General features: G+C 41.3%; 1 protein-coding gene across 3 annotated transcripts in view; it reads right to left on the bottom strand.

The window, feature by feature from the left end:
• The window catches only part of col4a2 (collagen, type IV, alpha 2), a 66647-nt gene that overhangs the window by 10829 nt on the left and 33555 nt on the right, over nucleotides 1–22263 (bottom strand). For 2 of the 3 annotated variants that reach the window (XM_051403474.1, XM_051403475.1), the window contains exons 5-33: nucleotides 9415–9549; nucleotides 9273–9317; nucleotides 9053–9169; nucleotides 8900–8968; nucleotides 8731–8766; nucleotides 8490–8543; nucleotides 8352–8387; nucleotides 8174–8215; nucleotides 7022–7093; nucleotides 6836–6880; nucleotides 6659–6706; nucleotides 6531–6566; nucleotides 6405–6449; nucleotides 5113–5170; nucleotides 4594–4707; nucleotides 3889–4038; nucleotides 3660–3731; nucleotides 3319–3470; nucleotides 3155–3227; nucleotides 2903–3009; nucleotides 2528–2711; nucleotides 2074–2118; nucleotides 1728–1802; nucleotides 1541–1639; nucleotides 1195–1416; nucleotides 880–1041; nucleotides 613–783; nucleotides 324–467; nucleotides 68–193 (exon numbers count right to left, since the gene is read on the bottom strand). In XM_051403474.1, coding sequence (XP_051259434.1) covers nucleotides 68–193; nucleotides 324–467; nucleotides 613–783; nucleotides 880–1041; nucleotides 1195–1416; nucleotides 1541–1639; nucleotides 1728–1802; nucleotides 2074–2118; nucleotides 2528–2711; nucleotides 2903–3009; nucleotides 3155–3227; nucleotides 3319–3470; nucleotides 3660–3731; nucleotides 3889–4038; nucleotides 4594–4707; nucleotides 5113–5170; nucleotides 6405–6449; nucleotides 6531–6566; nucleotides 6659–6706; nucleotides 6836–6880; nucleotides 7022–7093; nucleotides 8174–8215; nucleotides 8352–8387; nucleotides 8490–8543; nucleotides 8731–8766; nucleotides 8900–8968; nucleotides 9053–9169; nucleotides 9273–9317; nucleotides 9415–9549 — 2734 coding nt within the window. The remainder of the gene's footprint in view (nucleotides 1–67; nucleotides 194–323; nucleotides 468–612; nucleotides 784–879; nucleotides 1042–1194; nucleotides 1417–1540; nucleotides 1640–1727; nucleotides 1803–2073; nucleotides 2119–2527; nucleotides 2712–2902; nucleotides 3010–3154; nucleotides 3228–3318; nucleotides 3471–3659; nucleotides 3732–3888; nucleotides 4039–4593; nucleotides 4708–5112; nucleotides 5171–6404; nucleotides 6450–6530; nucleotides 6567–6658; nucleotides 6707–6835; nucleotides 6881–7021; nucleotides 7094–8173; nucleotides 8216–8351; nucleotides 8388–8489; nucleotides 8544–8730; nucleotides 8767–8899; nucleotides 8969–9052; nucleotides 9170–9272; nucleotides 9318–9414; nucleotides 9550–22263) is intronic. The other variant, XM_051403476.1, reaches the window with a different exon arrangement.

The following is a 22263-nucleotide window of genomic DNA, read 5'->3' as shown; positions in this document are numbered from 1 at the left end:
GTGAGGAAGTGAAGCCTGAGAGGACAGAAGAAGGACAGAGTGAATGATATCCGATGTGGCTCCACACCTCTCGGCCCGGTGAAACCTGGATTCCCTGGATCTCCAACGTCTCCCTTGTCTCCCTTCATGACAGCAATCACCTGCGGATGGATGTAAGGCTTAGCCCCGGGCTTTCCCTCCAAACCACGTTCACCTGGCAGACAATCATGGTTATAAGAGAGTGGTAAGTTATGTGGTAGAGTTTATATTGGTAGTCTCAACAGAACACATCACACATAACACCCACTTATATAACACTATATCAGCATGCAGAATCGTCTCACCTTTCTCTCCACTTTGACCTTTCACTCCTTTTGGACCAAGATGGCCTATCACTCCAGGATCTCCTGTCAGTCCACTGAAGCCCTTCACCCCTGGATCACCCCTAAATCCCTTGAAACCTGACATACCGGGAGACCCTTTGTATCCTGGGAAAGAGAGGGACCATCAGAAGCTTTTCTGACCAAAACTGACTATAGCACACATTACCTAGATCTTATATTATTTGCTGTTTAATTTTACTCTATATTCTTTAAGGAATTGATTATCAAAGTAAATATCAGAGGAACAAACCTTTCATTCCTGGAACTCCTGGGCGCCCATCTGTACCAGGCTGTCCTGGGTCACCTGGTGGGCCATACTCTCCAATGGCACCATCAGCACCGTATGTCCCTGGGATGCCTTTTAATCCTATTGGACCTGGAGGGCCCGGGTCTCCTTCAGTTCCCCTCTCTCCAGTGAATCCTGGTGAGCAGGATGACGTGCCAAAAGGAAAAACTTGTCAGACATTACCAAAGACATTTCTGAGAGGCAGTGTGTCGATGTGTATGTTTGTCTAACCTGACTGTCCAGTAGCACCACGTGACCCAGGTGGACCTGCTTTGCCAGGATCACCGGGGTAGCCATATTTTCCTGCTGGCCCAGGCCTCCCTTCCTCACCCTGCAGGCCTAAAGGGCCAGTCTCACCCTTGAAGCCGATCATACCAGGCATGCCGCCCATTCCTGGAGGAATGGATAATTAAGGAAATAGGTCTTAAAACTTTATTCTTTCAAATGACCCCACTGATGCTGAAAGTAAAGCAGCAAGGCAAAGCAAGACTGAATAACAGGTAGGATAAATAAACTGTTTGAGTAGAAATAAGTAGCAAGGCTTACCCGGATAGCCAGGCTCTCCTGGATCACCAGCCTGGCCTTTATTCCCTTGATGTCCAGGCAGACCCGGGTCACCAGAGGATCCTGCAGATGCTCCGAAGATCTCTCCGTGAACACCCTTCTCACCTTGGGCCCCGTAGCGGCCAGGCACACCCGGCAATCCAGGGATTCCTACTGAACCTTTCCTACCAGGAATTCCCAAGTCTCCACGTTGACCGGCAAAACCTGTATTTGAATTAATAATTAATTAGTAAAAGAAAATTATCTTGACAACTGACTCAATTCAAAGATCAGATGTGATTAATCCTATCTGACTATTGCCCAATAAGTTTGTCATGTCACGTCTTACCTGGTGGTCCAGTGCGGCCACCTATGCCTTGATTTCCTGTTTCTCCTTTCTCTCCCAGTGCTCCAAGTGGACCCTGTAGTCCTTCTTGGCCTGGAGGACCTGTTGGTTCACAAATTATAATTATCAAAAATGACTCAAACCAGGTATCCTGCAGGCAACATTCAGCACTAGTTTCTTGTTGCGTTACCTGGGGAACCCGGCGATCCACTGGCTCCTGGAAGTCCAGGCAAACCTGGAGGTCCTGGAATAGCATCGCAAGGACCTGAGAAAACAAATACCACAGTCTTTAGGGCAACATCATGGTTGTATGTAAAACTGTTCATGTGGCAATGACTATTTTGGTGATTTTTGTCTGCTGCCCAGCGTGGATTGTTTATCAGAACATGACTTTATCATTACATTAGCTGGTATCTCAGTTCACTAAATCTAAAACTGTAAATCATCATGCACACAAGTCAAATAATCCAGAAGCAAAGCACAACAGAGTTGTTATGAAGGGAGCAATAACGGGAAAACGTTGTTATACCAGCTACCTGTTACATCCCACTGTCCTCCAAGTCCTGTTGTACTACAGCCTCCTTTCAGTTGCAAATGAGAGAGAATGAAAAAGAGGCATTCGGAACAAGAGTTATTCAAAAGCACAAGCATTATCTCAAACAAGCTTTGCTGCAGCTGTTTTGAGGGATGCAGCCTGTGCATCAAGGTGACAACAAGAGGCGAAGAAAGAAAACTACATAAAATGGAGAAATATACTTGTCATGCTTTTTTTCTCCTTTTTTAATCACAAGCCATTAATACTCATTCACATTTCACTGCTTTGCATTAAATTACAAGACACTGTTTCAAGAGAGGCGAGGTAAAATAAAATACTTAGTAGAGTGAAAACAGGTATAATCGCTGCAAACAGATAAAGCCTTGAAGGAGAAATATGGAACACCATATTGAGGATGAATAAAGGAGGAAAGGAGGCAGTCAGCTGCCACTCACCTGGGCTGCCAGATGTTCCTGGAATTCCATGATAGCCTGCAAGGCCGTCGTCACCGGGTAAACCGCGTTGGCCTTTGATGCCCTTAATGTCTTCACCCGGTTCTCCCCTTAGCCCGGGTGCACCAGGTCGACCAGGACGTCCTGGGAAACCTTTGTCTCCACGTTCTCCAATGGCATCTGCTCCCTGTTGACATCAACCAGCACAATGGTTATACTGTAGGAAAATCATTTTTCATGAGGGCATATGAACAAAAAGGAAAGAGATAATGTCAGTTTAGATGAAACCCTAATGCACACACTAAGTCCCTGAAATGAACAGTATATGATGAGTATGTATAATATGAAACTCATTATGGAGATAACTGGTCGACTCACTGGAAGACCTTGGGTCCCGGGAATACCAGGCAAACCATCTCGACCTGGAGCACCCAGAACTCCCGACTCGCCATTTTGCCCAGGATCCCCTGGGTCTCCAGAATATCCTGTAGTGATCACACACACACACATGCATAGACATATACATAAAATCATGTATTAATACACACATACAATCCAACACAGACACACACAGCAGAAGTAATTGTTTTGGGACATCTGAAATGAGGTGAAATAACAGGTACAATGCACCTTTCTGTGTAGCCACACGCGTGTCCCCTTTTTGACCTTTTGGGCCTTGCAAACCACTGAGTCCACTGGGTCCCTGCAAGACAACACAGAAGAGTCTGACGAAACAGAAAAGGGCTTTAAATGAACAAAAAGAAATTAAGATGATCTGACTTGATTATTCTTACAGGGAATCCGTCCTCTCCTCTGGGACCTGGGTCTCCTATATCCCCCTCCTGACCAAACTCTCCGGTCATCCCAGGATCCCCACGGTCACCAGCAGGGCCAGGTGGCCCCGGTATAGAGTTTACAGTGGTGCATTCACATTTCCCATGATCACCTAAATGCACACACCATTGCACCCACAGGTCAGCAAAACACTGTATTACTTAGTATATTAATTGACTACACAGGGCAAATTAAATGGAGGATTAAGTAGCTACAGAGAACTGTAGCTTTCTGTTTTATTAACCAGTAATCCATCATGATGTCAACAACCCCCTAGTGTGAACAAGTATGACTGCAGCACCTTTTATTCCTTTAAAGCCTGCATTGCCGGGCCTGCCTCTCCCGCCGGGAGGCCCCTTGAAGTACTCAGACCCTGGAGACATACAGAAATAAAATAAAGATACAGACATTCAACAACTCATAAACAAGAAAACAAAGGAAGATAAAATATTTAAAACCTCAGTCTAAAAGTATTCCATCAAATGCAAACTCACTCAGCCACTCACTCACTCACTCACTCACTCACTCACATGTTCCTTTCTGTCCTTTAGGGCCCCTGATCCCTGGGCGCCCACTGATGCCTGGGGGTCCTGCACTGACAGCAGGGCGTCCTGGTTCCCCTTGTTTGCCCTTCTCTCCTGCTTCCCCCTTTATACCGAATGGCCCAAAGAAAACCCACACTGACAGACACAAAAGGAAGTTTAAAAGGACATTTTAATTTTTGGCATTTGGCTTAAACCTCTGACTGTATCTCGTGAAAGTAACCAAAATGTTTTGTAAAATTTGTATTTTGTCAACAAAAGTGGTTGGAAATATTTTAATGCTATCTTATTTTGTATGTATTGCAATCCATACTCCTTTTATAAAATTACAAAGGGGAAAAAAAGAGTAATTGATGTTTTTGTATAAGAATCTAGAAAGAACCTCATGTACCAACAGGTGGTACTGTTATGAACAAGGTATCCAGGACTGGATTGTGAGATCTGTAGTTGACTTCAGGCTAATCTACATTATAATGAGACGGCTGATCACCCTCTGCAAACACACAAAGATGTATGTGCAGAGTTGTATTAATTATTGAATTATTAATTAGTCCTCCTGAAGAGGGATCCTTAATCTGTTTTGTGATTTTGTGATGAAACTGATCTAGTCTAATATACCAGTCCTTTACTTTTATATTGATGATCTATTTGAGTCTGTGGATGAATCTCGTTGTATAGCTTCAGTTTACAGACCTTGTTGCTGTGAGTCAGAGGCGGGGCGTCCTGGGGGTCCGGGGAGGCCTTGGTCTCCAACTGGGCCCCTCTCGCCTTGTGGACCGTCCTCACCAGGAAGACCGGTAGGACCAGCTTATCAAGCATAATTAAAAGAAACAATTATTAAAGGTTACTTCAAGCAGCAGACACCTGATCCTCATACATCACTGACTCTGCCTGTAACTGCTTTAATCCTTTTTTTACGTAGCTCTCCAACAGATTATATATGAAGAGTTTGAATTGTTGTATCCTCATTTACATAATAATTGTGAGTTATGTTTGTTTAATGAGAAGCTCTATTGTTCCTGAGATTCATGTGCTATCTAGAACAACTGAGTTTTGCTCAACTTCTGTAATGACATAAATGTCCCTGTTTCACTTCACGTCTGCAACATTTGTCAGAGGGTATGTTACCACTTGTCAGGCAGCGGGTTTCGTTATCAAACACTTCTCTTTCCTACTGGCCATCTGACAGTCATCTGGTATTAATCAACATACCCCCTGAAGACCAAGGCCATCCTGATGAAATCAGTTCTCCCGCGTCACCTCTGTCTCCCTGAAACACAGTAATATCATGCTTTAAGCATTCAGTGGCTGGACTTTCACATGTCATTTTAACGTGGGTCATGAGTATAAAGATCAGATGAGACTGGATGGGATCACACCGGATGTGCACCCATTTCTTATAAATCATTGAGACACATATCCTGCTGTTGTTATCTGTATCTGTTGTATCATATATTGTCTTCCGTTTTTAATCTGGTTTCTATCCCTATGTCATCTCTTACAGCTCTGTTGTCAAAGATTTTGAAGTAGCATAACATTAACCATGTTAATTTCTGAATTACTAACAATATTAAAGTCCACTTGTACAGTCTATTCAGGATTTTTTCTAGTGTCTGTAAAAGAGTTTGAACTTGACCGGTCAGCTGTAATCTGACTCTGGGCCTCCACTAGCTACTCCATTAGCTTATTAGCAGAGAAGACACAAAATATCTAACTTGTAGGTATGAAGAGGAAAGGACTGGAACAAGTGGTCTTAAAGCTGTTAAAATCATCTCGTTCCAAACTGTCTGAAGCTATATAATGTTTACACTGAGTGAAATACTCAAACCAACCATGCTTATATTTATTTGATACATATTTCTACAAAATTCAGCCTGATATATTCAGTGGTTTTGGAAACTTTGGGATCTCCTGCATCTTGCAATGAATCCTGGTCTGACATCAAACTGATAATCAGTGATGGAGGAAGTATTCAGATGGTTAGATTGGCAAAAATAGTAATACTGCAATATAAAAATATTTCATTATAGGTAAAAATCCTGCACTGAAACTGCCACATAAGTATTATTAGCTAAATGTACTTAATGTATCAAGAGTAAACTACTTTTAATTAAGAAAAATGTATAATCAGAATCAAAATCAGATTTATTGCCAAGTAGGTTTTTGTATACACAAAGAATTTGCCCTGTGAAATTGGTGCATTAACATAGAGAAATAAAAAATAAAGATAAAAATAGACAAAATATACAAATATAAAAAGAGACAATTTGTAAAATATAACCATTATTTAGATAAATTATAGTGGAGTAGACGTGTAAAGTAACATGAGTTGGAGAGAATCTCAATGCAGTACATGTACTTAGTTACATTCCACTACTGCTGATAATTGTGCATTAATGAAGCTGTAAATTTGAGCGTGTATATTTCTCGTCTTATCTTTCTGTATATCACTTCAATAAGGGGTTAGATGCATAATCAGTGATGACAATCAAGTGCATTCTCACCTTAGGACCTTGCCTGCCATTTGGTCCTGGTTCGCCAGGATCCCCCTGAAAGAGAGTCAGCATCATTAAGTTAAAAAATGAGATTTAATGTGATAATACAATAATGATCTCATCTTACAAACATACCCTGAATCCAGGTCTCCCATCTGCACCAGATGCACCCTAGAACAGCATCCAAAACAACAGCAATCATATGAACTGAAGGACAGAGGGCAGTTTCTGGCTGAAATGTGCAGTGATGTGCCCATGCTCACCCGTGGTCCAGGGAATCCCATCACACCAGTTTCTCCTTTGTTGTCGGCCTGAAATAAACCAAACAAAAGAAAAGATAAGCTGATGAAATGATGAGGTGTGAATGTAAATGTAAGTCTGTGTATATATATGTATACATGTGAGAAAATGTGTATGATCGCATGTATGATGATACATACCGGATCTCCTCTTTCTCCTTTCAGACCTTTCTCTCCGAGAGGTCCCTATGATAATGACCGAAGAGGATATTATTGGCACATGTGTCAGTGTCCCTACACTCCTATTTATATCCCATATTTTAGAGACCATCTTTAAAGGCCATTATGGCAGGTTAATGAATAAAGATGTTTTGCTTATGTACTGACCGAGGGTCCGGAGAGGGGCTTAGTTTGTGGATGAGTAGAGTTTCCTGCCGGTCCTGGTAGTCCAATTTCCCCCTGTAGTGTAAGTCGGAAGTGCAACAGTTAGCTCAGAGTGAAACAAATCATCATCAAGATCCTTTATTCAGGTAAAAATACAAATACCACAGTTCCAACATACTCTATTACAAGTCCTGCTATAAAAATCCAACTTAGGTGAAAGTACAGAGCAAATTGTGCTTAAAGTATCAAAGTAAAAGTGCTTTTGCCACCACGACCAACATATATGACATTACTAGATTGTTATTACTGAAGCAGAACTACTGTTATTCTACTCGAGGTGAAGCTAGTTAACTATTCTATTTACAGCTAACTAGCTTAGCCTACTGGTTCCCACCCTTGGGCTCGGGAACCTCCAAAGGGTCTCGAGATAAATCTGAGGAGTCAGGAGATGATTGAAAACAATTCTGCTACACAATCTATAAACCTTCCTAATATTCACACAAGTCACACTTCTATTATTATTATAGGTTTTATTGTTATATTCTGTTTTATTTTTTATATGCATCTCTGTCTCAGTCTGTTTCTCTCTCTCTCTCTCTCTCTCTCTCTCTCAGTGTCTCTCTTTGTCTCTCTCCCGCTCTCTACCCAACCGGTTGAGGCAGAGGACAGGCCTCCTAGGCGGGTTCTGCTCGAGCCTTTCTGCCAAGTTTTTCCTTTTCTGCCACTGTAGCCAAGTGCTTGCTCATGACTGCTGGGTCACTGTAGATAATAAAGAGTACGGTCTAGACCTGCTCTAGTGTCCTGAGATCACTTCTGTTATGATTTGGTGCTATATTTAAAATTAAAATCTACTGAAATTGAAATTTCTCTATCTCTTTTAAACAGTTATTCAAATGAAACCATCATTACAGACATTTAGAGAGAAAATGTTTCTTTAGTGGAACTGCTAACAATTCATAGACATCTGTGACAAGGGGTCCAACTAGAAGCTTTTGTTTGTAATATGTCACAAGCCCAATTGGTTGGAAACTATTAGTACGTAACTGTAACTATAGCTGTCAGATAAATGTAGTAAAAAGTACATTATTTTCCACAGAAAACCAAGTGAACTTGACTAATGTGTTAGCAATGCATTTAACAAACATGGTCACTCACTTGGTCTCCTTTAAGTCCCTTAAGCACTTTGGTCATAGTGCCCTGCCCAGAAAAAGAAACAGCACTTGAAGATGAATTCATAAATTCAAGTTCCTACCTGATAACATTTCATGCAGTATTTGCACAGTAGTACATCAAATGTCTATTATTTTACATCAAAAATACATTGTTGCTTTACCTTTGGTCCACGGGGACCTGGAGGCCCTGGGGGACCCTAAAAGAGGAAACAATCAGGATCCCAATAAGCACTTTGCATCATAATGGATTGAACTTCCAAACTAATATTAAAATTGCTCACTCACATACACACACGTACCTTTGGTCCTATGAAGCCGTTGTTACCCGGCCATCCTCGGATTCCTGCACGCCCCTGACAAAAATTAAAGAAAGTAGAAGAGAACATTTGCAAAAGAGAAACTTGAGTGAAATTGAGATAAAGATGGTTGGGAAGAAGGAAATGCATTACTTAGTACAAATCTGACATGACAACGCCACGTGTAACGACCAATATCTTCACGTGTCTATGATTTATAACATATACAGTAATTGTGTCTTACGGTTGCTCCGTTGACCCCTGGTGTTCCTGGATCTCCCTGTGAAGAGATGGTCAATGATTCATGAAGTTAATGATATTTATATAACAATATAAAGTTGTAAATACAATTTAATGAAGCCAGGAGTTCTTAAGAACAAAAGTCAGGTTTGGTGTACACTCGTCTTCCTCACCCTGAAACGTTCCATGTACACTCTCAGCTCCAGCGAGTCTCCCTTGTCTCCCTTCCTGCCTAGTTGTCCCTGAGAGATGACAAAAAGAAGTCAGTAATGGTCACTTATAGTAAATCAAACTCAGTATCCATACAGGCTTGGAGTTGCACCTACAGGAATACCAGGTGAGCCACTATAGCCGGGTTGCCCCGGAGACCCTGATTCTCCATGTGTCCCGTTACAGCCGTCTGCCCCTGGTTTGCCCCTGGGCCCATGTTGTCCTGGGTGGCCCTGCAGAGCAAATGTTAAATCAGTCAGAAGACATCACAAGCAGACTCAGCACAATGTTCACTGAGCTTCTACTGCGTTCATCCAGACTGCTGGATAGACTTACCGGAATACCATCATTTCCAGAAAACCCTGGAACGCCTGTCATTCCCTGTTGAGCCACAGGAATAACACATTAAACAAGAGGACAAACAGGAATGTTGTGATTTTTAACAATTAACAGACAAAAAAATAGAAGAATATTTTACCACATTTCCTTTAGGGCCTATGATACCACCATGGCCATGGTCACCTTTCTGCCCCTTTGGTCCTTGAATGCCTGGTTCACCTGGTCTCCCTGAAGGCCCCTGGGGGCCCTGAGGACCAAGAGCCCCAGGGTGACCCTGAGATTGAGAAGGTAGAAAAAACAATGAGTTGATCAACTTCAAGTGTCAAGTGTTCAATACATCCAATAAACTGCCACCTGCTGCACATTGGTGCATATACTTACATTACTTACAGTTTAGAGCATTCATTATTTGAACCAATTATCATTTGATGTCTATTCATCAATAAGGTCATTAATGTTAGGAGTTTAACAAAAGCTAAGCTAGCATTGGTGATATCTGGGGTATCAAAATAATCAAACTTACCTGTTGAAAATAGAGAAGAGAGAATTTGAAAATAGGACACATGTTATAAACAGGTGAGAACCAAAGTATCACAACAATGCAACAAGCTGTATAAACCACAACCTATCAATCAAAAACATTTCACATATTTTTACTAACTACTGTTTGTATTTTTTGATGGCAGCACAAGGGGGAGACAAACACCTTTTTTTCCCAGTGAAGTTCTCTCCTTCAGCTTTCTACACCCATCTAGTGGTCAAACAGTGTACCTACAAACGTCTACACAGCTGCTAGATAAAAACTACTCTGGGACAAACAAAAGATGCAATACAACTAAATACATACATGTGGACATACAGAAACATATCATACATTTTCTCTGCCTCTGAACTCCTTTCACCCTCAACTTTTTAGCAACAGAAAGAGCAGACACAATGAGAGATTCGTACACACACATTACTTAATATATTCTTGTTTTGGAATCTGCCTGGATACAGCTGAAAGACCTTCTAAGATCCATAAACACACACTCAAATTTATTCCAAGACATGCCAGAAAGAGCAGTGAGGAGATTAGGTTAAGGCAGATAAAGCCAGACTCCACTGTCAAATATCTCCTTAATGGAAAAAAGACACTCGGTGTGGCCAAGCATGCTTTAAAGGCAAAGTAAAGGGCTGTTTAAAGAGGGTTTTCATTGCTGTCTATTTGAAACTGCAGACAGCCTCCTAATCTACAAAGCTAAATATAACAATTTGATTATGATACTCAAAGTGATGAAAGATAGAAGACAGGCAGGCAGATAGGAAGGAGGGAAAATGGTCTGGCAGTAGCAGAAGTATGTTTCTGTTCTCCAGGCAATTCCTGTGCTACATTGTTAAACATCTAATTTTTATACTCCTAATAAAGAGATTGATTTGCGATGTGTCTGCAGACTCGGCAGTAAAGTGTTTGTCCTTTCTTCACCACAACTGCTGCTGCCTGTCGACGAGGAGAACAGCAGGATGCAAACAAACACACTCTGATGAAAGGTAATGAATATTGAGGAGGTATTCAGTACAGGTGAGGTGTGTGAGGGCAAAGAGAACAAAGGCACACATGTATCCCTGAAACAGGATGTTGTGTGTGGCATTTACATCTCAGAGAGGGACTGGACACAGCCAAGCGAGACACTCGAGGGGGACAGAGAGTCAATGAGGGGAATGGAATAATACGAGGACATCACTTTTACAAGGGTCGAAAAACACGTGAGGGCGAAGACACCCTGGGAATTGGGTGTGTTTGTATGGTCAGGCAGTTCACAGGGTCAGTAAGTGGTGACCTCTGAGGTTTCAGGGCCTGACAGTGTTCCTATGAGAACCAACAAACAGAGTGATGTTTGTCCCCACACAGAAACTCTGCGCCTTGTTATATGAAGCAAAAGCCAAGGATCTCAAAGGAATTAATAAAACTGCAGGGAGCCTAAACAATGTCAAACAACAATTTAAACAAGCTAACAGACTAATCAGATTCAGATAGTGCGAGATAAAACCTCAGCTGAACTTGTACAACTAATGGCTAGATGTGTGTGCATTTGTACATACAGCCTGCGTGTGTGTGTCCGTGTGGTAGTCAGAGCTTTGTCTATCGGTGGCTTTTTAGAACAGAAGGTTTGTGTTTTGTCTTCAATCTCGACCTTGCAGCTGTTGCCCATAGAGCAGACAACAGACGGACAACAGCCCTGTCAAAACAACTCAAACTCCACATGAACAACAGTTGGTGTGTTATACAGTGTGCGCTGTGAATTTTTACATTTATAGACGGAAACAGCCATTATGATAACATCAGTGTATCTTGCTATGGTGACAGTATCACCACACTGGTGATTCTGCAATACACAAGACAGTCATTTATGATAAATCATGGTGTCTAACTTTTAATCTTGGTACATATCTGAAGGAAACTAGAATTGCCGCCCTGTGGTTTTATGCCTCTGCCAACCAGTACAATTACAGTTTACATCCGTGTGTGTTCAGACTCATTTAATATAGTGGAGACTATGAAGGAATTTAATAAAAAATATTTTTTTAAATGGAAGGTATCACTATATTTATGATACATATGTATGATTCCAGTGAATATACATATTTAAACTGAATAATGAAGAACTTTCATTGACTAAACAGGTACATGTGTACTTGTAAAGAGGGATTCTTCTTGTCACTTTTAGATGCAAAGCTTTTCTGTAGGTGTAACTCTCTTACCCAGGATAAGATTAACTAGGCGGCATACTGTGTTACTTATTGTTTACTCATTGTGTCATCCCAGTCAACATGTGTGTGAAATCTTGAATCGGACAATTTCATTTTTAAATTATGGCTAAAAACCTATCCACCTTCGAACTTTGAGTCAATAGTGTCACTAATTCAGTGTTGACCAACTGTGAAATATTGTCATCAATTCTTGAGTTATGGTGTTGAAAAATGGCCCTAAAGGACATTACAATGTCACAGTGAAGTTGACCTTTGACCTTTTGGGTAAAACACCTCATTACTTCATGGTTGTATATGGTTACAACTGTGTGAAATCAAATCTTCTGTTATGACTAAAAACATGTGGGTCAAGGTCATTTTGAGGTCACAGAGACTTTTGACCTTTGAGTCAAAAGTGTCACCACTTCATTGTCGGACCAACTGTGAAATATGGTCATCAATTCAAGAGTGAAAACACAACCTAACATGGAGAGTAAAGCAGGAATTACAGCATATACAGTACAGAGCCACTGCATTATAAAGAGGTCTCAGTACTGCAGAGTTTTATAGACAACTGAGATGAAACAGTGCATGTTAGACTGCATGGGGATTTGCATGGGGGTCACAGACAGAAACAAGAGTCTACAGCCCATCCGCTACGTGAGGCTACACTTAGATGCAGTGCTGCTTAGAGCTAAATGCTAACGTCAGCTCTCTGACATGCTCACAATGACAGTGCTAAAATGTTGATGTTTAGCAGGTATAATGTTTGCCAAGCTCAAAATCTTTGTTTAGTGTGTTAGCATGCTGCTAATACAGCTGAGGCTGCTGGGAACACCAACAACCAAAATGATCAAGATTCATCCTTAGGGGACAATGAATGGACCAAAGTGATGGACCTACCAACCAACTAAACAACTTAAAATGTGCAGTCATTAAAATGTTAAAACAGTCATAAACTGACAACCAGAAAGCAGAATACCAGCTCTGACAACACAATATTGATGTCACTGTATCCTAACAAGAAACTAAATTTGTTAAGTGCTAAATCAAAACAGAAGTTATCTCAGTTATCTCAAAATTATTTACAAATTATTTACTTTCAGTGTAGGTTTTTTGTAGTTTTTCTTCAGTAATAATTTGCACATTCTTGTCAAGGTTACAGATGCAATTCAAAGCTTAGATTTGAAAGGAAATTGACGCCTGTTTTATTTGCCATGAAACTCACGTTTCTCATGGTGGAAAAAATGCCCTCTGGCATGTAACTGTACCACTACACACCTACAAGTGTAAATCATCATCCAACATCCTTTCCAAATTAATCAAGCGGACTCATTTTCTGAAAGAGAAATCAAAGTAATAATTTTGCTATAATTCACATAGAGGGAGAAGTAAAATATACAGTGCCATAGGGGAGGAGTGCAGTGAGCTGGAATGAAGTGTTGTAATACAAAAGTGCCTTATTTGTGAAAGAAAAAAAAAATGTGTGTGTGTGTGTGTGTGTGTGTGTGTGTGTGTGTGTGTGTAGGTATGTAAGTGCATAAGAGATCTTTGTCTAGAGCACTTGCATGGTACACTATGTGCACTGCTCTGTATCTTTCTGCATGGCTTAAACTGATAAATACTAGTCTCCTCTCATAGCTGATAACAGGGAAGAAGTTTCTTAGTGCATACTTTGTGTTTGTGTGTGTGTGTGTGTGTGTGTGTGTGTGTGTGTGTGTGTTTGTGTATGGAGCACCAACAGCTACAAATCCTGGCTCTATTCTAAACGAAATACGGGTACAGCAGGAAACCAATTTTGTCATGAAAACACTAATGGCTCCCATGTGTAACTTTGGTTCTCACAGTAAGGTACAAAATACTAATAGTTCCTTATTGGTTTAGGAAAACATTTATTTGACCCAAAATCACAGTTAGTTAAGGCCCTGCCCTTGTACACCACCACAGGGACTTGGATCCCTATGATGGCTGGGCTTCTGGTTAGACCCCATCAAATACAATGCATTACTGGGTGGGAAGCCAGTGAGGGCAATCAACCAGCAACCCAGTCTGGTTAGTCCATTAAGCCTGTGTCCAGGTCAAGAGTGGGAGTCATCAGGAAGAAGGTGCAAGTGTGACTGATTATTCCACACTGAAAAAAAGGAAAATAAACTTCCCGTCCATTCATTAGGGACAAAATCTATACAATCTAATGCAATCCAGCACAACACATATTCTACCTTTACAAAGTTTACAATGTTCAGTTGAGTTCTTAGCATTCAACAATTTCTGTAGCTTTTTATTCACACCCACTTCATGCTGAGATCTGCCAGGTGAGAAATATGCAGGGTTTTAACCTCTCTCTCAAGCCTTCTGGTTTAATTCACATGACCTCTGTTACTTTTCACGTGTACAAATGAGAGCAGCTCTGAGACTAATTGTCCTAACACGTGTGCTCCTATCCCCATTTTGATGACAGACAGTGTCCAGACTTCAAAACATGTAGAAGGGCTACAATAATTTTTTGCCTTAAGACATGGTTAGACAACACATTAGTTAGTTAGTTTTAAGCATATTGATCACTTGATCACCAGATCTGTTCCATAGGGCGTACTGTAGCCTGTTGTTTCATTAGCACTCTGAACATTTCCCTTCTCCATCTTCTCCAGACGTAAAATCTCTCCAGTGCTCCCCACTCTTTAATTAACAGTCCTCCACAGCTTCACTTCCTTCATACCTCTATACTCCCCATTCTTATCTGCTCACACTACTTCCACCCAGCATTTCTCCCCTCCTCTCCAAACTCTTGAGTGTTCTCACACCCCTTTGAATCTCTTCTTACCTCCCTTTTTTTGTGCCTGTATTATTTCCCTTCCTGTCTCTGATGGATGAAGAGTAAGCCTACAAAATGGGCCAGCCACAGACTATGTGGGGGAAAAAACTAAAGTAGAAAGTAGAAACGGCAACAAAAATCTCAAGAGATGACAAATGTGGCGGGAATAATGAGAGGTATTGAAATTGTCATCCAGCCACTAAAGTCTGAGTTGTGATGAGCGGATGAACGGCAGGAAGAAAAAAACATGCAGAGTAAGAGATAAACACAGACCCTGAAACCTAAATCAGAAAAAGTCGAGGGCTCTTCAAACAGACATGTCTTGGACACTGAGCACACGTACATGAGTGTCTGTTTAGGTCTGAGTTCCTTTCCGTCTTTGAAGGCCGGTCATGACTTTACCAGATTATGAAGCTCAGGAGAGACATGTGCTGCTTTGGCTTTTTTTTTTCTGTAACTGTAGCTGTCTGTGCTCCTTTATTTTTCTTTCTGTCACAGATGGCTCACGTCATACCTTCAGCCTCCAGTCTTGTGAGCTTCATAATGGGATACGACGAGCCATCAATCAGCAGTCGAATCTACTGAGGTCACAGGGGGAAGAAAAGGAAATGAGGCAAGCAGAGGGTGGATCACAGCTGACCAACAATCTGCACAGGTTTAACCTCTGATTGGAGCAAAGCAGGTACTGTAGGTCCATTTTATTTACAACCCCCCAAAAATTTTAATTTCTTAGCAGGACTGCAGGTATGACGCACCACATCCTCTGTCCTTAGGCCTTCAATTTAGATGAGAAAAAACTCAAACTTCTCAATTATAAGAGTTTCTTGCTTTTCTTTGTCTTACATCAATTGGTAATTTTGTGAATTTGGACTGTTGGTTGGACAAGGCTGGCTATTAGACGACTGCAGCTAAAACTACACTGTGTAAGGAAGAATTAAATTTTCCCACTGATGACAATGAGCTTTTAAAAATTGTACAGTAGCAGAATTTGAATGGCTTTCGTTGCTGTATTCTATAGTTAAAATCACTTCCTTTTATAACATATATTTAAGACAAACACTGCTGAAGTCATCAAACACAGTGAGATAAATAAGAGCGACTAAAGGACAGACAGGTAAGAAAACAGGTGTCTGACAGGAGAAAATAAAAAAGACACCAAAATGACAGGGTTACACTACACAGAGGATAGAAAAAGGCAATAAAACAAAGAGTGACTGTGACTATACACAAGAAATTAGGATTGATAAGAAACGGACGAGAGAAGATTGTAAAAAAGGCAATAAAACAGCAGCCTTTCCACACTGCTCTGCCAGCTGATGTCTGCTTTTCATCCAATCACCACACACCTCATTTAAGGGGTATAAACTATCACACACACACACACACACACACACACACACACACACACACACACACACACACACACACACACACACACACCCTGGCTGGCCGAGTGACTGAGGATAAGGTGTGTGATGATGGGATAGTGATAGTAAAAAGTCTCTTTCTTTCTGCAACAAGGCAGAACACAGCAGATATATAAGATCTCAGGAACTGCCAATATTTTAAGTCTCTCCAAGCTACTCCTATCTCTACCAGAGGATTAACCCCTTCTGTCATATATCATATATGTCATTGGCAACAAGATGCCTCAGCTCCATCTGTTGCAGCTGTAGGAATGTGAGAGGAGGATTTTGGACAGTCTCCTCCAGTTAAACCTGACATGTGAGAGTTTAGTTGAGGAGAGAGCTGGTGCCCACTGGATAGCAGAGGTTTACAGCTGATATGAACCAAACATCAAAACTAAACTATGCATTGATGTTGGAGGTTCGTGTTTGTGTGTTTGATTTCTGGTGCTCACAGCATTGAAAAATTCAGTTAAAAAACTGGACATTTTAAATGTTCATCAGTCTCAGATATGTAAAATGTATTTTTTTTTTTGTACGTAGTACGGTTGTATTTCTATAAGTTGACATATACATTCCCACAGGATTGCTTCTGTAAACCAACGATAAGTGCCTTCATGACTTCTGACCCATATCAAGAAATCTCTGAGAAAACCCCTCCTCTTCACACTGTATAAAATGCAGTAACCATATTCTCCCTCTATCCTCTCCGTGTGTACATGGGTGTGTTTGCATTTCTCATTCCTAAATCACAGATCTATTAAAAGTTCCCCCTGTCTGACACTATAAATTTCATCTGGACTCAGACTGTCCCCTGGGGTGGAGAGTTTGGGAACAACCCGCTAAGAACAGGATGGGAACGCGCAGCCCAGTGCGCAAACCTCTGACCTCAGAATGAATAAAATAAATCAATAAACAACAGGCCGAAAGCTCCCTCTGTTATTCTATCTGTCTGTCTGGAAAAACTGGGAACTACAGATCACATTCTAACATAAGAGTTACTGATTAAAACATTCATTTTAAGGGTCAACAGAGATAAGAGGTATGATAAATTACAGGATAACCTATGTCTTGGAGACAAACATATTAGAATGGTAATGTAAACTTGAAGATTAAAATGCAATATAAATAATGTAACCTGATTTTCCATTTGTGCAAGCAATATTTAAATCTAAAATAAAAATAAAACGTATTATAAAATCCTTAACCTGCTGTACAGTGGACAAATTTTCAAATGAAATAAGGGAAATTTAGTGCCCAAAGGCTATTGTATTTTCCTTTAACATGTCACCATGCTCTTTTGGTGTCAAAATGAAAACGTAATCTGTCTGTCCCCTCATCAAGGCAGGTCTTCAGTTAGAATCCTTGTTCAGTGACCTGGTTTAACAAGGCATGGTTTAAACAACAGCAGGTTGGAAAAATGGTAAACCAAGTACAGCTATTTTAAAAACTTTACAAACTCACGCACATATAAACTGCGCTTCCATGTCTCTTTTTCATGGATACTGAAATGTTCTCTTTTGCAAACAATGTTAATGCCTAAAATGTGAGATGGCTTGCCCTCCTAGTGGTTGTATATACTGTATCTCTCAAGAAATAACACTTGAATATAAACAGAAAGTCCAAACAGACCGATGCTATGCAGCATGAACATTGTTCTCTGATGTCATCAGTGTGAGACAGGCAACTGTCAGCCCCATACTTCCCCAGAGACATCTACAGTGGGTGCACTCACATTCACACAACACTTTCTCATGTAAACTCCTCCTGGTGAACCTAAAAGCATGGTGAGTGTCTCTGTGAGCTGCCTGCTGAAGATTACAGTATGTGCTGATGAGGGCGTTGGATAATTGAAGGTTACGGTACACTTGGAACTATATTTGAACAAATGGTGGTAACTCTGCACACTTTCTGACTTTCCTCACAAATTCACACCTCCACACACCTGGCCAATCCGTGCATGAGGAAAGCAACCATATTTGTTGGAGAGTAACTTCCTCAATCCCCATATAAGAATGTACGGATGGAGGTGGTTTCATCCACCCGGCGAGCACTTTGTTTGAAGCACACTAACGTCTTTATTCACTGGACATCAACAGCGTCTCAGCACTTCTGAACTGATCTGCTTCCTGCATACTACAGAGGAAATAAGAGAGAATAAATCAAGAGAATGAGGGAAGAACGAAGGAAAGGAATGAAGGAAGTAAAGTTGAAAAGAACAAATGAAGGAAGGAAAGGTGGTGTGAAAAAAGGAAGCAGAATGGCCGGGGGGAGGGGAGATGCTAAAGTATGTTTAAAGGAAGTAAGGAATAAAAGAAAAAAGAGATATAGAAAAAAGTATGGAAGATGAAGAAGGAATAGAGTAAACATCAGGAAAGAACGATGTATCAAGGAAGAAAAGAGGAGAGGAAGAAAGGAAGTAGAAAAGAGGCCAGGAAGGTGAATTACAGCACGTAAACACTAAATGTCTGCCCTTTCTCTCAGACTCCCATAATCGGGCTCAGACACTTTGGTGGATTGGGTCCCACTGCTCTACGACCCAGCTCATATGTTTTTCTTGGATACATTTTTCTTGGACTCATTTCCTGAAGATCCGCATCCCTTCTACATGATGCCCAGGGGGGAAACGGGGCTCAGCTCCCCTGGAGGGGTGGCGTAGATCAGGGGTTAAGGGAGAAGCTAGAGGGGCTCCGCTTGGAGGACAAAGAGGGTCCTCAACTGGATGCCCTGAGGAGAACTCAGGCAGAATAAATAAACATCTGTAGATGATGTTTAGATATCTATTAGAGTATGTTTGGATCTCCTGGCTGAAGTCAGGGAGGTCAGCTTTCCGATTACCCGGCTGGAGGAAAATGTCCTACTTCTGGAACTCCTTGATGACCGTGGTGGATCAGAGCGGATATAAAATGATACGCTGAGAGTTACAGAAAAAGCAAGAAGACAATGGAGGCTACAGGTGGTCCAGCGACATATGAAAAACAGTACCTAATGAAGAATTATGCGTGGGAAAATAATAATTTTTTTTTGCCATGGAGACAAACTTCCAGCTAGACTTGAAGCTTCGTGATCTCCTCTGTCGCAACAAGAAGTTCCTCTGACTCATCCGCTTAAAATGTCTCATGCGCAAAGAGAGAGCAATAAAAACAGATGACACTCAGTCAAACATCAGTCATTGTCACTGCTCTTTGTTTAGACCTTGAGCACCGAGTGGTTTGGCTGCTTTAAGACCAGTTTATATTAGAATCAATGTGTTTAGACTCTGAGCTAATTTCTGCATGCACATGTGTCACTTTCACAGAGCACGTGCACACGTTTGTGCCAGAGATCTGACAGCATCCAGACCAGAGAGAGAGGGATGCAAATGACCAGTGGTTAGACTGATGTGTCTCTGTGTATGAAAGTTTGCATGTTCTCTGAGGGTGTGTGTTCAAGATCAAGACTCGAGGGGGGGATCCGAGGCTGAGAACAGAACAGCTTGGCCCTCCAGCTATCCCAGGGGTCTCTGGGGCCCGACACCTGTGCTATTGCCTCACGTTAGAGGAATGAGACGTCTCAAGTCTGTGGTCCAAGAACATGTGTGTCTAAACAGGACACAGCTGCACAGCCTGTGTGTATATGTGTGTGTATGTGAGAAAGAGTGAATATGGCGCACAGTCTCAAATGAGGTGTTACCCTCACCTCAGAGACCAACCACCTGTGTGCCTGTATCGTGTGTCGGCATGTGTGTGAGTGTCTGTGTCTGTGTCTGTAATGAAGTCCATCATGGGGGTGTTGCCTCTATAATCCCACGGTTACATTTATCACTGTGATTATAATGCCATTACAGCTTCCATACAGTTGAACGCACACAGTGCAGTGACTATATGTTTATAAAAGTCCACCGAGGAAAACTCAATTTCCTCGGTGAAGCTGTTCTCTGACGTTGTCCATTGCACCCAGGGGCACGAAGGTATGTATATTGAATTATATATGTAGTGTAACAGTCTGAGAGGCCACAGGAGCTATTATGAAGTGTGAGAAAGCTGTTTTATATTCCTTTTTTTGTGTTTTTCACTGGGATTTGTTTTGTTTTTAAGGGCTATTTATGCCTCTATTAGACAGTGATGGCCGAACATGATGACATGCAGCAAAGGGTTGCGGTTTGGAATCGAACCCAGGCTGCTGCTGTAAGGACCCAGCCCTAGTACGCTACCTTAGTGAAACTGCTACCATGCTCACACTGGCAATGTTAACATGCTGAAGTTTACCATGTTCACCATCTTAGTTTAGCATGTTAGCAGGCTAACATTTTGCTCTAAACACAAAGTACAGCTGTGACTACTGGGGATGTCATTAGAGGTTTAGGAATATTGGATTTTGCCCTCATGATGGCGTTAGATAAAAAGTTGAACCTTCCTTAAGGAGTTTGACCAAAGTCATTAGGATTCATCAGTTGGGAACCATGGATAGGTGTACTAAATTTCATGACAATTTATTAAATAGTTGTTGAGATATTTCAATCTGAAAAGAGTGGTGGACAAACATTTCCATCCCTAGATGCACAAAGCTAGCATAGCTGAACAATTATCAATAGATTAATCAATAATGAAAACAACTGTTAGTTTCAGCACTAAATAGCTTTGTGTGTAAAGCCCTTTTCAACACATAATTACAAAATAATTTACAAATGGGTAAAAAATACAACAGCACACAGCAGTGGGAAAAACCAAGGATGGAAAATGAGATTTATAGTCGAATACCCAGCTGTGATCTTGGCCCTGGCTGACATTGACTGCAGCCGTTCAAATTAGTGTCGGGGATACCCCTGCAATTGTCAAGGTCTCTTTCTGCACCCACCAACCCATCCAGCTGGCCTAGCTCACAGTCCAATTTGCCAGCCTGGAAAAGTTTCAATTTCCCACATGGGGATGAACCACCCACTGCCATTCCAGCTGCAGTGCACATTCCTGGACAGTTTGCAAGGGAGCAAATCGGGGCAAAGGTCCATGTGATTTACTAACTGAACTAATGGCTTCTCAGGTGACTACCTTGGGTATACATGTAAATTACATCAAGTAAGATGTAGAGTACAGTGTTTTACCTTGACCTTGCGCCATGGGAAAAAAACCCACAAAACATAGTCATATATTAAATGCTGAGCACATGTTGTACTACTGCAATATGAGGCCAGATTGCTGCTCCTGAGAAAAGAAATTTAGAAAAGAAACATGTCTTTCTTGGAAAAGCGGAATAAATATCAGAGAACTTAGAGGAGATGTAATTGTTTCCTCTGCAGCCGGCCCCCGATGTAAGTTTCACAACAAGGCCTGATGGGGAACACATGGCGTTGCTGTGGTGACCCACAACTCTGCTCACATTTTTCCTATGAGGACCCTCTTTGTGGACCATAACTTTTCCTGACTGCTGTCTGCAAATCTAATGCATACATCCCAGAGAATGCAGTGTTAACAACTTATTTACCTGACTTTCCTATTATGAGAATAAAGTAGACAGATGTTGATTGATGTGGAATAAATGGTGTGTGTCTGTATGTGTTTTTCAGTGAGGTGGAGAGGGAGACAGATTGAATTGCTAACAGAAGGTGTCCACAGGAGAATAATGAGGAAACATCACCAGAAATGGGGAAAGGCTTGTTACTGGACATAAAAGCAGATTATTGCCATATTTCACAGTAATTGGGGCTAAAGTGCGCGTACATACAGAGCCCCATGAGGCAACAATCAAACCACAACAAGAAACAGAAAATCATGGCTTTATTCCACTCATCTTGATCTTTTTACACCATTTGTCCTCAGTTACACTCTACATGTGCTCCAGCTGATGATACAGTCGCACAGTCAGGCTACAGATGGGAACCCAAGGCTAGCGTCTACCGCCTACATACGGTTGCACAAAGACTGCAGTAAGCTACTGAATGACTCTACTGTCAGTGACTGAAATTAAAGGATAAAATGACAAAATCAAAACAGGTAATCCCTCAAAAATAAAGTGAATCAGCTGGATCTTCACTTAGTCAGATGGTGGGAGCACCTTCCACATC

The sequence above is a fragment of the Dicentrarchus labrax genome, unplaced genomic scaffold (genome assembly GCF_905237075.1).
Source record: "Dicentrarchus labrax unplaced genomic scaffold, dlabrax2021, whole genome shotgun sequence".
Lineage (NCBI taxonomy): Eukaryota > Metazoa > Chordata > Actinopteri > Moronidae > Dicentrarchus > Dicentrarchus labrax.
The sequence above is the reverse complement of the archived record's forward strand: the minus strand, read 5'-3'. Positions and strand labels throughout refer to the sequence as shown.